General features: G+C 38.2%; 1 protein-coding gene across 1 annotated transcript in view; it reads right to left on the reverse strand.

Moving 5' to 3' along the window:
• LOC306884225 (kinase non-catalytic C-lobe domain-containing protein 1-like) overlaps positions 1-14150 on the reverse strand; it is a gene marked incomplete at its 5' end in the record, with an annotated part of 47675 nt that overhangs the window by 13207 nt on the left and 20318 nt on the right. The window contains 8 exons of the mRNA XM_079439944.1: positions 181-278; positions 375-468; positions 3975-4007; positions 4947-5200; positions 7516-7799; positions 11147-11285; positions 12295-12830; positions 13424-13586. Of these exons, the coding sequence (XP_079296070.1) occupies positions 181-278; positions 375-468; positions 3975-4007; positions 4947-5200; positions 7516-7799; positions 11147-11285; positions 12295-12830; positions 13424-13586 (1601 nt within the window). The remainder of the gene's footprint in view (positions 1-180; positions 279-374; positions 469-3974; positions 4008-4946; positions 5201-7515; positions 7800-11146; positions 11286-12294; positions 12831-13423; positions 13587-14150) is intronic.

A 14150-nucleotide genomic window follows, 5' to 3' on the forward strand; every position in this document is an offset into this window, starting at 1 on the left:
GCTCCTCAGATTTCACTTCACAGTCAGATCTCTAGTTCTTATTATTTAGTAGTTCCTGACAACATCGAGGTCATGCTGCTTAAGATAAAAGCATGCAATAAATGTGAATGCAGAATATGATTGCTTAGAAAGTCTTTAAACCCACAGCAGAGGAAACGCAGCGGGTGCTTTGGCACAAACCTGGAGATATTTCTTGACAGACTGCAGAAACTCAACTTTTTCTCTGAGCTCGTCAAACTGCAGCTTGACTTTAGACACCATCGCCTTTGTGTCTGAACCTACAAATACAGACGAGCAGCTCAAACACACGAGAGAGGAACGAGGAACCGCTGTACTGAGGAATTCACGGACAGGCGGCAGGTTTTCTGTCGTACCTTTATTTCTCCTCTCTTGCTGAATCAGCTTGTGGTAGAAAGCGGTGGTCTTTTTCAGATTTCTGCTCTCGATAATCAGCTGCTGGTGAAGCTCCTGTTTAAGAGCAAGGATAAGAAAAGATCAATAAATGGATCTCGATGCTCAACTAAACTCTGGAAATACATGCAAACCAACCATGCAATGCATTCACAGACAATAGAACACAGGATTCGTGTTTTTATTTCACCAGCTTCCCTGCTGGAAAAAGACAACTTCTCCACGCATCTGGGCTTTGAGACATGGCAGTGGGTTTCCAACACTAACCAGTTTGACCAGCTGGTAGGTCACAATCAATCATATCTTGATCTAGCTTGGACCAGTGTTATTCTAATATTATTGAGATACTATTATAGCTTTTATTAATATTTTGAATCAGTTTTTATTTTTATATTTTCCATGCATTTTAATTTTAAAGTTTTTTTTAATTTTTGAAGTTTGAAATCTGTAATTTTAGTAGGGTTTTTTTTGTAATTTTTTAATAATTTATTTGTTAAAATGTAGTTTTCATTTTAGTGCATAGAGTTAAATTACGTTAAAATTAGAAATGTTGCATTAACTTTTTTTTTTTATTTACTTTTTGATTTAGTAATGAAAATAACCAAAATAACCACATAATGACCATAAATGACAGCTTAAGTAAAACCGCCTTCCATCAGAAGCTGCTTTTAGCTGCGTAGGTGGGTCAATCTTGATTTCAGGATAAACAATATGGAGCCAACGTGATGAAGATGTTTGGTATGTAAACTTGGTAAGTATCTTCTGCTCACCAAAGTTGCATTTATTAGATAACAAATACAGTAAAAATTGTGAAATATTATTACAATTTAAAACAGCTGTTTTCTAAGTGAATATGTGTTAAACTGTAATTTATTTCTGTGATCTGCAGCTGTATTTTCAGCATCATTACTGCAGTCTTCAGTGTCACATGATCTTCAGAAATCATAATAATATACTGATTTGCTGCTCAACAAACAGTTCTGATTATTATCAATGTTGAAAACATTTGAAATTTTTGCAGAAACTGTGATACATTTCATTTTTCAATAGAAAGTTCAAAAGAACAGCATTTATTTGAAATAGAAATATTAAATGTCACTTTTGATTGATTTAATGCATGCTTGCTTATAACGTATCTTACTGACTGTAAGTTTAGATCAGTAGTGCATGTGATCAGGATGCAGACTCTGGATTTCTCTCTATGGTAACAGATCGATGGTCAGCGCTTTGAAGTCCGACTGCAGCTCCGCTCGTCCTGTAGATGTCACGAGTCCGGGTCCTGCACTTCTCCCTGGCGCCACAGGAGGCCGCCATCTCCCGTTCTCCCAGACTCCTCTCCCATATAACACACACCTGCCGCATCATCACACTCAGTACACCCACAGCTGTTCCCCATTAGCCACTGACTATTTAGTCTCCCCTCTCCCACCACTCTGGTGTGGGTTCATTACTTGTCTTGCCATTTTGTGATCTGTCGTGCTTAAGTGTTTGTTGTGCCGTGTTGGCCTTTGTTTGTTTCATTAAAAGCCTTACCTGCATTTGGACCCTGACCTCGTCTTTCCACGCCATTCCTGGGGGCGTACCGTGACAGAATGAACCCACCACACATGGGTCCAGCAGGGAGGCTCCTCAACATTCGCCAGGGAGTCCGGAGCACGGAGGAGTACGCCAGGGAGTTTTTCGATTTGGCTCGGCGATCGGAGAGGGAGAAGACCTGTCTTATGGTCTTTTTCAGGGGTGGCCTAGCCGAGCCCTTCAAGTCCCTGACGCCATTCTGGGACCCTGAGGAGTCGCTGGAGGAGTACATCAACCTGGTTCTATGGATGAGCGGCTCAACCTTCAGGGTGGAGTTAGCGGCGGTGCCCGCTCACAAGGCTTCCGAGACAGCTGTGATCACTCACGTTCCTCCTGAGAGCGCGGCGTTCGCTCACGAAGCTCCCGAGACAGCTGTGCTCACTCACGTTCCTCCCGAGACAGCTGTGCTCACTCACGTTCCTCCCGAGACAGCTGTGCTCACTCACGTTCCTCCCGAGACAGCTGTGCTCACTCACGTTCCTCCCGAGACAGCTGTGCTCACTCACGTTCCTCCCGAGACAGCTGTGCTCACTCACATTCCTCCTGAGAGCGCGGCGTTCGCTCACGAAGCTCCCGAGACAGCTGTGCTCACTCACGTTCCTCCTGAGAGCGCGGCGTTCGCTCACGAAGCTCCCGAGACAGCTGTGGTCGCTCACGAAGCTCCCGAGACAGCTGTGGTCGCTCACGAAGCTCCCGAGACAGCTGTGGTCGCTCACGAAGCTCCCGAGACAGCTGTGGTCACTCACGAAGCTCCCGAGACAGCTGTGCTCACTCTCGAAGCTCCCGAGACAGCTGTGATCACTCACGTTCCTCCTGAGAGCGCGGCGTTCGCTCACGAAGCTCCCGAGACAGCTGTGGTCACTCACGTTCCTCCTGAGAGCGCGGCGTTCGCTCACGAAGCTCCCGAGACAGCTGTGCTCACTCACGAAGCTCCCGAGACAGCTGTGCTCACTCACGTTCCTCCTGAGAGCGCGGCGTTCGCTCACGAAGCTCCTGAGACAGCTGTGATCACTCACGTTCCTCCTGAGAGCGCGGCGTTCGCTCACGAAGCTCCCGAGACAGTGGTGCTCACTCACGAAGCTCCCGAGGTGGCAATGCCCGCTCTCAAGGCTTCCGAAGCGGCGGTACCCGCTCACAGCACTCCCGAGGCGGCGGTGCCCGCCTGGTTTGTCCCTCCGGTCCCACCCTGGCCGTTCGCTGGGGTTCCTGTTCGGCTGGAGTCTCCCTGGTCCAACCCTCCGAATCCGCCCCGGTCTCCTGCTTGGTCTCTGTCTCCAGGCCCTCTGCCTTCACATGGACCTGGCCCGCCATCCCTCCCCTCCCCTGTTTCACCATCCCCTGGTTCCACCTCCCTCCAGACTTTTGCGCTTGGTGGAACGTCTGGAAGCCGTTCCTTTAGGGAGGGGTAGTGTCACGAGTCCGGGTCCTGCACTTCTCCCTGGCGCCACAGGAGGCCGCCATCTCCCGTTCTCCCGGACTCCTCTCCCATATAACACACACCTGCCGCATCATCACACTCAGTACACCCACAGCTGTTCCCCATTAGCCACTGACTATTTAGTCTCCCCTCTCCCACCACTCTGGTGTGGGTTCATTACTTGTCTTGCCATTTTGTGATCTGTCGTGCTTAAGTGTTTGTTGTGCCGTGTTGGCCTTTGTTTGTTTCATTAAAAGCCTTACCTGCATTTGGACCCTGACCTCGTCTTTCCACGCCATTCCTGGGGGCGTACCGTGACAGTAGAGCTCCTCAGAAACCACCATCAAAGCATCACACACACACTGAGCGCTCATATTCTGCTATAAATATTAGATATTATCATGTACATATCTAATGCTATACTTGGACCCAATCAAAATGCACACTGTCCATTTTCTGTTCCTGATTCTGAATGTTTGATGCATGCGGTTCTTTCAAAATATGATTGATGGAAGTTCTTTATTCACTAAAGCTCTTCTGATGAAAATAAAGATTGTTCAGGATACTGTACCTGGAAAAACTCTGGCTCTATGAAATGAGGGTCCTTTCAGTACAGTTAGCATTAAATAAACACCGGAAATCAGCATTAGGACAATGATAGAGTAGACACGAGGAAAAATCAACAACAGAGGGGAAAAAAAAATCTTATTTCGTCCCAAAATCTAAAGAAATAACTAGGAAATTATTTTGCATAAATTAAAATGTTTTGCATTGTGACATTATTTTCATTCAATTATTTTCATGCTAAAATCTCTATATGTATATATATATATATATATATATATATATATAAACAACAGTATATTACAGGATTATTAACATTAACCTTAAAATCATAAAAACATGTATCATTTGAAACTAAATAAGCATTAACTGAAATAAAATTAAATAAAATTAAACTTATTTTATTTCAGCTAGTTGCCAAGGCAACATTTAACCTGAAGTAATAAAATACATAAAACTAAATAAACTAAAACAAATAAATAAAAACTATAAAACATTAAATAAAACAATTTTATAAATAAAAAAAACACAACAAAAAGTATTAAAAAGTGAACTAAATTATAGTGAAAAAATAAAATTTATAAATAAAATCTAATTTAAAATATTAAAAATTGTAATAGTATCTAAATGGTACTAAAAATAACACTGATACATTATTTAAATTCTAAATTATTTATATTTTATTTATGGGTCATTGCACTGCTTTAAATATTTTGCTAATTATATAAAAAAAGTAAAATATACAGTGGAAATTAAACATCAAAATTAAAATTAAACAGTGGAATCACCACTGTGAATAAAAATTATTACAAAAACAAAACTGATAATTGTGGTGAAAATGTGTTTAATTGTCATGAAAATAATTTAATGCTTCATAAAAACAACATGTTAATGGTTCAAAGAGCATGCTTAATTTTGTTTTCTTATTTTTTCTTTAGATTTGGGGTAAATATGACCCGTGCATGGACAGATTAGATACCTGTGATTTGTCCTCCAGCGTGGGCGATTGGCTGTGACCGCTGAGATTCTGTGTGTACTCCAGCACATCCGGACCGAAGCAGTCGTCCCCGTACAGAGCCAGAGCCCAGGAGCCGGGTGGGGCCCGCCGAGGGCCGCTGCAGCCCGAGAGCGTCTGCTCAGACATCACAGAGTCACAGTCATCCGTGTCCAGCTCCGAGCGGTCAGGAGTGAGCACACACTCTGCACCGTCTGGAGCCATCAGATCCATCAGCCCTATCACACACACACACACACACACACACACAACACACACAACACAGAGATGCTCTCACTGAACCTAACTCCATCACATCACACCCCAAAACCAACACTTTTCTATTAGAATTTATTTGCATTGTGACTTTTGCATTCAGATTATATTTATAAAAATTTCACACATTTATTCAAAAATTCTCATTGTGCATAGCAAAAAAAAAAAAAAATATCCCACTCTCATTACTGTACATTTACATTTACATTTATTAATTTAGCAAATGCTTTTTTTCAGAGTGACTTACAATTGGGGAATACATAAAGCGATTCATAAAGAGGCAAACAGACAGGAAGTGCTCGTAATACTTTCAAATAGTTTCAAACATTGTTCAAATAAGTACAAGCTAGACAGGGAAAGATTAAAGAAAGGAGAAAACAAAGGTTTTCTAGTTTTTGTTAGGGTGAAGTCATATGTAATACGAGATATGTATATGTAATATAGTGTAATATGAGAAAAATGCACGCTTAATTGTAACGAACATGCCATGTAAAATCTGTCTGACTATCTATCTATCTATCTATCTATCTATCTGTCTGTCTGTCTGTCTGTCTGTCTGTCTGTCTGTCTGTCTGTCTGTCTGTCTGTCTGTCTGTCTGTCTGTCTGTCTGTCTGTCTGTCTGTCTGTCTGTCTGTCTATCTATCTATCTATCTATCTATCTGAATATCTATCCATTCATTGGTCCATCTGTTTATCTCTTTCTGATTATCTATGCTAACTTTCAAACACAACATTTTGTATTGACATACTTGCCTTTTCTTTTTCCTTATTTGTTCCTTCTGGTTTTTCATTGGGACATGTTTATGTGTGATTTACACCTGCAGTTTGCTGTAAGTGTGTGTGTTTGTTTATGAAGTTGTGAAGTGACATTCAGCCTCTGCATTTAACCCATCCAACGTGTGCACACACACACACACACACACAGCAGTGAACACACCCACACCATGAACACACACACACCATGAACACACACCCGGAGCAGTGAACACACACCCGGAGCAGTGAACACACACCCGGAGCAGTGAACACACCCACACCATGAACACACACACACCATGAACACACACCCGGAGCAGTGAACACACACCCGGAGCAGTGAACACACACCCGGAGCAGTGAACACACCCACACCATGAACACACACACACCATGAACACACACCCGGAGCAGTGAACACACACCCGGAGCAGTGAACACACACACACCATGAACACACACCCGGAGCAGTGAACACACACACACACACACACACACAGCAGTGGGCAGCCATTATGCTGCAGCGCCCGGGGAGCAGTTGGGGGTTCGGTGCCTTGCTCAAGGGCACCTCAGTCGTGGTATTGAGGGTGGAGAGAGCACTGGACATTCCCTCCCCCCACCTACAATCCCTGCCAGCCCGAGACTCGAACCCACAACCTTTGGATCACGAGTCCGACTCTCTAACCATTAGGCCACGACTTCCCAATCTATTTTGCACTGTGTGTGTGTGTGTGTGTGTGTGTGTGTGTGATGAGCAGGAGCACAAAGACCATAAAAGACGAAGGAAAACATCACTGCGAGTGTTTGGAACGAGCAGAATGGAGAGCGCTGGGCGACAGACGGGATGAAAACTACCATCATCAGCTTTGGTTTCCTGGCAACTCCTTTCCTCTCACAAGCAGCATGAGCTCTCAGTGTCTGGCAGCACCGAAAAACACTCGCTCTTTTATATTTGCTTTCAACAGTCAATCAAAGTTATAAAACCCGAAAAACATCACTAAAACAGGCCATCATTCACCCCTAAACACTAATCTGACTATAACATCTGAACAGAGATAAATAAAACAGCACTGAATGTCCATCTGAGTAAAACACCATATTTTTAAGTTCTTCTTTATTCTCTGTTGTTGCCATTTTCTTCAATGCATTAAATAAATAGATCAGGCCAAAAATGAAAATTTATTTTTATCAGCTGTTTGGACTCTCATTCTGACGGCACCCATTCACTGCAGAGCAACCATTGCTGAGACACTGATGCAGAGACACATTTCTACAAACCTGATGAAGAAACAAACCCATCCTGATCTCAGATGAACTGAGGGTGAGCACATTTACAGCACACTTTCATTTCTGAACTATTAATTTAAGATTAACCCGCATTAATTTACTGTTGACATTAACTAATAGCCAGCACAGCCTTTCCAGAAAAGGAAAGTGGTTTCAGAATTGAATGACAGATTTTTTTGATTAATTATTGATCAGTTATTTATTTTTCATGTTGATGACAGAAAGCAGTCTTACCTTTGTTGTCCTCCTCTGATGTCACTTCCTGTGTGTCTCGTCTCCAGCACGTCTCCTCTAGGTTTTGTCCATCTGCTGTTTCTCTGTATTTAAGCTCATTTAGTTTGCAGCATTCGGGTTCTTTCTTCATCTCGTTCAGCTGGTTCTCCTGTCGATCTAAAGGCCAGAGGTTGGCATTGTGGTCAAGATGAGCCTTTTCCTCTCTGGACAAACACTGTCTGGCGCTCTGGAGCGATGCTGCTGCCCTTTCCACTGCCTTTGAGGAGGGCTGTTCATCAGAGACGCTGAGAGAGAGAGAGAGAGAAAAACAACACAAGCTCTGTAACACAGAACATTACACAGCTCAAAACATCTGAGCAAAGCCAATGAATGAATAAAAACAGCACAGCACAGCGCAAACACTCACAGAAGAGCAAATAACACAACATTGTCCAGTAAAATATCTAAACGTCTAAAGCCAGTGCAATTTACAAGCAATTTATAAGTAGAAAACAAATCAATGGGGGTTTTTTTATTCATCTTAGATATTTTGACAAGAAAACATGACAAAAAAAAAAAAAAACTTTTTAGAAAAAATAAAATCAACCAATACTTTTGCACTGTTTTCCAGTAAAAATATCTAAACGTCAGAAGCTAACTAAACGGGTTTAACTCAATTTAAAAATCCACCAATGCATTTAAATAAACTTAATTCTAAATATATTAAACATTACAGTTTTTCTTTTTAAGCAAATGTATCTTATTTTAAGGATGTTTAAATATTTTTACTAAAACCCTGACAGAAATATGGATTATGAGATTATTGTTCTGCACCACAGATACAGAAAGCAACACAAAACAATAATAAACGGTCTCCGAACTAAAATCTGCCAATAAATTAAAAAACAAACAAACAAACAAAAACAAAAAAACTTGAAGCTATTATATTCATCCTGTTTTATGAATGTTTAGAAGAAAAAAATACAGATTAAGAAAATTATTTTTGCAGTACAGATACAGAAAGCAAGACAAATAAACAATGCACTAAAATAAAATAACTAAAATAAAATTTGCCAAGGGAAAAAAAAACAATTAAAGATATATTATCTTACATGATTTTGCTTTTTAAGCAGATAAAAGCACAACAAAAACAAATTACATACATTTAATCTATAAAACAGATTTTTTTTTGCCCTACAGATACAGAAAACAATTAAACTAAATAAAATCTGACAATAATTGAAAAAATAAAAACACATTTCAAAACCTCACTTAATTCAAAGATACCTTATTTTACATGGTTTTGCTTCTTCGGTAGATTTGTCTTGTTTTGGGATGTTTAGAAAAAGACAAATTACAGTTTAAGAATTATTTTATTTTTGCAGTACAGATACATAAAGGCAGGTATAAATAAATAAACAAACCATAAAACATTAAAATAAAAAAATTCTGCCAATTCATAAACAAACACTTAATTCAAGTAGATTTTTCTTGCTTTAAGGATGTTTAGAAAAAGCACAAGATAAATATAGATTAAGAGAATTATTGATACAGAAAGGCAGACAAAAAACAAAAAACCATCTTCTAACTAAATAAATAAATTAAATCAGCCAAATAATGATAAAAAACACTTAATTCAAGACACATTATCTTACACAGCTTGGCTTCTGAAGTAGATTTATCTTGCTTTAAGGACGTTGGGAAAAGCAACAACAACAAAAATACAGTTTAAGTATTTTTTCTTTGCGGTACAGACAACCAGTTTTTTCTTCCAAAACCCCTACCAGAGAACTGCAGAATGGTTCCTTTATGCTTTATCAGAGCACCATGAGTTATAAAAACACATCTTTTGATCTGAGTTGATGCTCCAGCTCACCTGCGCCGGCGTTTAACCCCTCGAGCCCCGAGCAGAGCGCATCTGTAACACCCCGAGCCGTGTCTCCTCACAGCTGCAGATCGGACAGCATGTGATCCGCTGTGAGAAAGACACTATTGTGTGTCTCTGGCTTCATGTGACGCTCTCGCAGCCAGAGGTGTGCGCTGTATCAGTGCCTGATCTGGAGGACTCTCGAGGACTCGGTTTCCATAGGGATCAACAGCTTTTCCTGAAATGATTCTGGCCTGATTACTGATGATGAGTGGAGTGGAAGTGGACATATGTTTGTGTCTCGAGGGTTTCTTGAGAAGGTCTCATGTGACTGAAATTCAAATTCAAAGCTAAAGGCGTTTGTGCATTTCAGAAAAACAAACCTGTATGTGAGCTGTTCAATAATGATCAGTCGATTGTCATTCATTCATTCATTCATTCAATTAATTCATGCATGCATGCATACATTAATTCATTCATGAATTCATTTATTCATTCATGCATCCTTTCATGCATTCATTCATTCACTCATTAATTAATTAATTAATTCATGCATTCATTCACTCACTCACTCACTCATGCATGCATTCATTCATTCATTCATTCATCCTTTCATGCATTCATTCATTCACTCACTCACTCAATTAATTAATTCATGCATGCATTTATTCATTCACTCACTCACACATGCATTCATTCATTCATTCATTCATTCATGCATCCTTTCATGCATTCATTCACTCACTCACTCACTCATTAATTAATTAATTCATTCATTCATTCATTCATGCATGCATTCATTCATTCACTCACTCACTCACTCATGCATGCATTCATTTATTCATTCATGCATCCTTTCATTCACTCACTCACTCACTCACTCATTAATTCATTCATGCATTCATTTATTCATTCATGCATCCTTTCATGCATTCATTCATTCATGCATGTATTTTTTTTTTGTGTCTTGCAATCTGTATCTGTTTAATTAAAAATATTAAAATATTTTGTTGTTTTTCTTAACATCTCAAAAAGCAAGATAAATCTACGTAAGAAGCAAAACTGTAGGATAATGTATCTTGAATTAAGAGTTTTGTAAATTAATTGGCATATTTTATTTATTTAGAAGACGATTAATTTATTATTATTTATTTATTTATTGCTTTGCTCTCTGTATCTGTACTACAAAAACTATTTTCTTAATTGGCATTATTCTTGTGTTTTTTTCTAAACGTCCCTAAAACAAGATAAATCTACTTAAAAAGAAACAAAACTGTGTAAGATTCACTGGCATATTTTATTTAATTAATTGGTAAAAGTTTTTTTTATTTATGTAATGCAATTTTTTTTCTTAATCTGCATCTGCTAAAACAAGATAAATCTACTTAAGAAGCAGAACTGTAGATAAGATAATATATTCAACTAAGTTTTTTAATTAATTGGCTGATTTTATTTATTTAGTTTGTTATTATGTTTTTGCCTTGCTTTCTGAATTAACTGCAAAAATGCTTAACCTATTTTTCTCATATTTGTTTTTCCTAAACACCTTACAAGATAAATCTACAGCAAAACTGTGCAAGATAATATATCTTGATTCCTCATATCATGTGTCTTGGTACACTGCAAAAAAACAACATAAAAGAAGTAGGATTTTCCTACTTGGTATTGTTGTCTAGTCTTCCAGTAGAAATATCTAATTATTTTTAAATAAGGATCCATTTATTTGACTTGCCCAGCAGAAGGTAAAGCAGGTGGAGATCTGGGTTTATGTGTTATAATGCTCACCGTGGGCATGAATGCTGGTTGATCAGATGGTGCAGGTCACTCAGCAGCTTCTGATCCCAGTACAGATCACCGAACTTCTCCGTTATCGCTCGACAAAAGGTCTCAAACCGGAGGGTTTCTAAAGAGAAGATGTATTCTCCTGGAAACACACCACAAGTCATGAAGGAGTCCTTTAAGACTCTTCCAACAACAAAGAACTGATTAAGACTTCTTAAAAAAAAAAGTGGCATACTCTTACATAAACACAACAGTTATGTCGTTTTCTTTTTTAAATGTATTCCGTTATTAATAAACAAATAAACAATTATTTAGTCAACCTTTGAAGCGGATCAAAAAAGCTCATCAAAGTTGTCCTAAGACAAGAACGCATTTCGGTTTTAGGTTTTAGGACAGCTTTGATGAAAGGTTTTGATCCTCTTCAAATGTTGACTCGTGTAGTTTATTTCTCTTAAAGTGAACGCCCCTGAACTTAAGGATGAGCTGTTTTTTTGTTTGTTTTTTGTTTTTAAACACGGGAAAGTAAATTAAACTAAACTTTAAAAAAGTAATAAATAACAAATGTAAAATACAAAAATGTAAAAAAAAAAAAAAAAAAAAAAAAAAAAAGTTAAAATAATACAATAAAAATGCAAAAGTTGTTAAAAATATTAAAACATTTTTTAAATAATACTTAAAAATAATAAAGTAATGTTAACGTGTATAATGAAATATGTCAAATAATAAAAAAATAAAATACAATTATTAAAACGTAAAATTTGTAAAACAAAATAATTACAAAAATAATTAAATGTAATAAATTAAAATATAAACGTAAAAAAAAGAGAATAAAATGTAAAATAAAATATGTAAAAATGCTACAACTAAAAATAAAAATAATAAAATATAAAACAGAATAAATGTAAACATATACTTTTACGCATTTTATTTTAATAAGTAAAATATGAAGAAAAACACGGCAAAACAAAATCGGCTAAAAACACATATTTTCCATCTTTATTTGACACTCACTATTCAAATTCTATTCTTCAAAATAAAAAATTAAAAAATGCCCCTTTTAGACTTGCACTCTATTCCTTTACTAACTGCTTATTTAAAAACAACAACAACACTAGCTTCTCTAATATTTTTGTATTCAATCCATTTTTTACCCATAGCCAGATCTTGGACTCCATTCTCCAGGTCGGCATCAAAAGCGAACTCTTCTCTGAGCAGCTCGATGATGTGCAGCAGACGCCAGCGTTTCATGCAGTGATGCACAGCGTTGGGCTGAGCTCTTATATCTGTCCCCGAGGCTCTGTGGGTCACACACACGCTTTCATTCCTCACACTGCCAGCAGAAGCTTTCAGGGGTTCTGTGCTGAAGTCATCCGCGCCTGTGATTGGCTGAAGCACTGCGATCTGAACAGGAAGTAGGGTCAGACTTCCTGTCAGCGGGTCTTGTTGTAGCAGGAAGTTGTTACAAATCCCATTAGCACAGGACAAGGCAGGGAAGTGTGGCTGGCCATCTGTTTCTTGATTGGTTATTTGGGGAGTCACCGGAGTCTTACAGCTGGAGGATGATGAATAACCGACCGAGAAAACACCGGCCGTCCCATCATCCTCAGCGCCGCTCTCTTCCTGTTCATCTGGCTCTCGCAGGATCCCTTCAACTGTGATGTCCTCAACAGAGAGTCCACTGGCAATCCTGGAAAATAGTTCAAACAAGAACATTAGGACTTAAACCTGAGTTCAGTTTTAAACTTTAGGGGTTCAGACCAGAGTTACTGTAAACTAAAACTATTTTACTATTTTAGATCGGTCCAGTTCCAGTTTAAGTCGAAGTACTTACATTTCTAATAGCACTAAAATTATGAACTGGAAAATGGAATAAATAAAAACTAACATAACAATAAACAAGTAAACAAATAATTAAAAAAGCAATACAAAAAACACATAAAATAGCTAAAATGTACCTAAATTTAGAATTAAAACTAAAAGTATAAAAATACTGTTTCAAAATATGAATTCAAATTATAATAGTAAATTAATAATCCTAAAATAACCCTGGTCAAGATAGATAATATTGGACTTTATAAAATATGATCTTGACAACACACTAAAACCTCAATCTCAGTGGCTTGCAGAATTTGATCATCCAGGTTAAAATGTGTCAAACTAACAGCATTCACCGTCATTAATCAGCATATTGTGAGCACAAGTAGCTGATTCAGTAATTCACTGATGACTCAATCTCATGCTAAACAATGATGCATTCTGGGATTGTGTTTGCAGACCTACAGCTCGGACTGCGGGTGATGAGTCAGTATGATGGGGCTGAAGTGTGTGGCAGGAGAGGTGAAGGCCTCGGGCAGTCTGACGCTGCTGGAGGATTCTGGGTAATGATGGGGAACTGGACCAGCTACAGGCTCCAACCGGCCCTCGCTGGCCAATGGGACAAAACCTGAGAGAAAGACAACACAAACAAACACACCTGCAGATTAACACCCAACACATGAGAAGGACAATAATATACAGCCCACATACAGTTATTACACAACAGGGTGGCTCTCATGAAAGACGTGCGCAGATCACATTTCACCCTCAAATAAGAACTTATATTTTACATAATGAAAATAACATCATTTTAATGGTAAAAGCACATTTCCCCTCAAAAACTGAAAAAAACTCATTATGCTAATGTAGCCAGATGTTTTACTTTTGAGTATATACATACATATGTATATATATATATATATATATATATAGTGACATAAGACAATTCAAACAAAGGTATAATTTGTTCTATAATGAGCTCTATAATGAAAAAATCTGTGATTTTGACAAAAAAAAAACATAGCATTAGAGTTTGAGCTGGGGGTGTTTTTTTAACATGGGCAAGTAAATTAAAAATTAATTAATTAATTAATTAATTAATAACAAATGTGAAAACAAGAAGATAAAAAAGAATAAAATGTACAATAAAATATGTAAAAATAATACAATAAAGTAAAAATAAAATGTAACA

Source organism: Barbus barbus, assembly GCF_936440315.1.
Source record: "Barbus barbus genome assembly, chromosome: 18".
Lineage (NCBI taxonomy): Eukaryota > Metazoa > Chordata > Actinopteri > Cypriniformes > Cyprinidae > Barbus > Barbus barbus.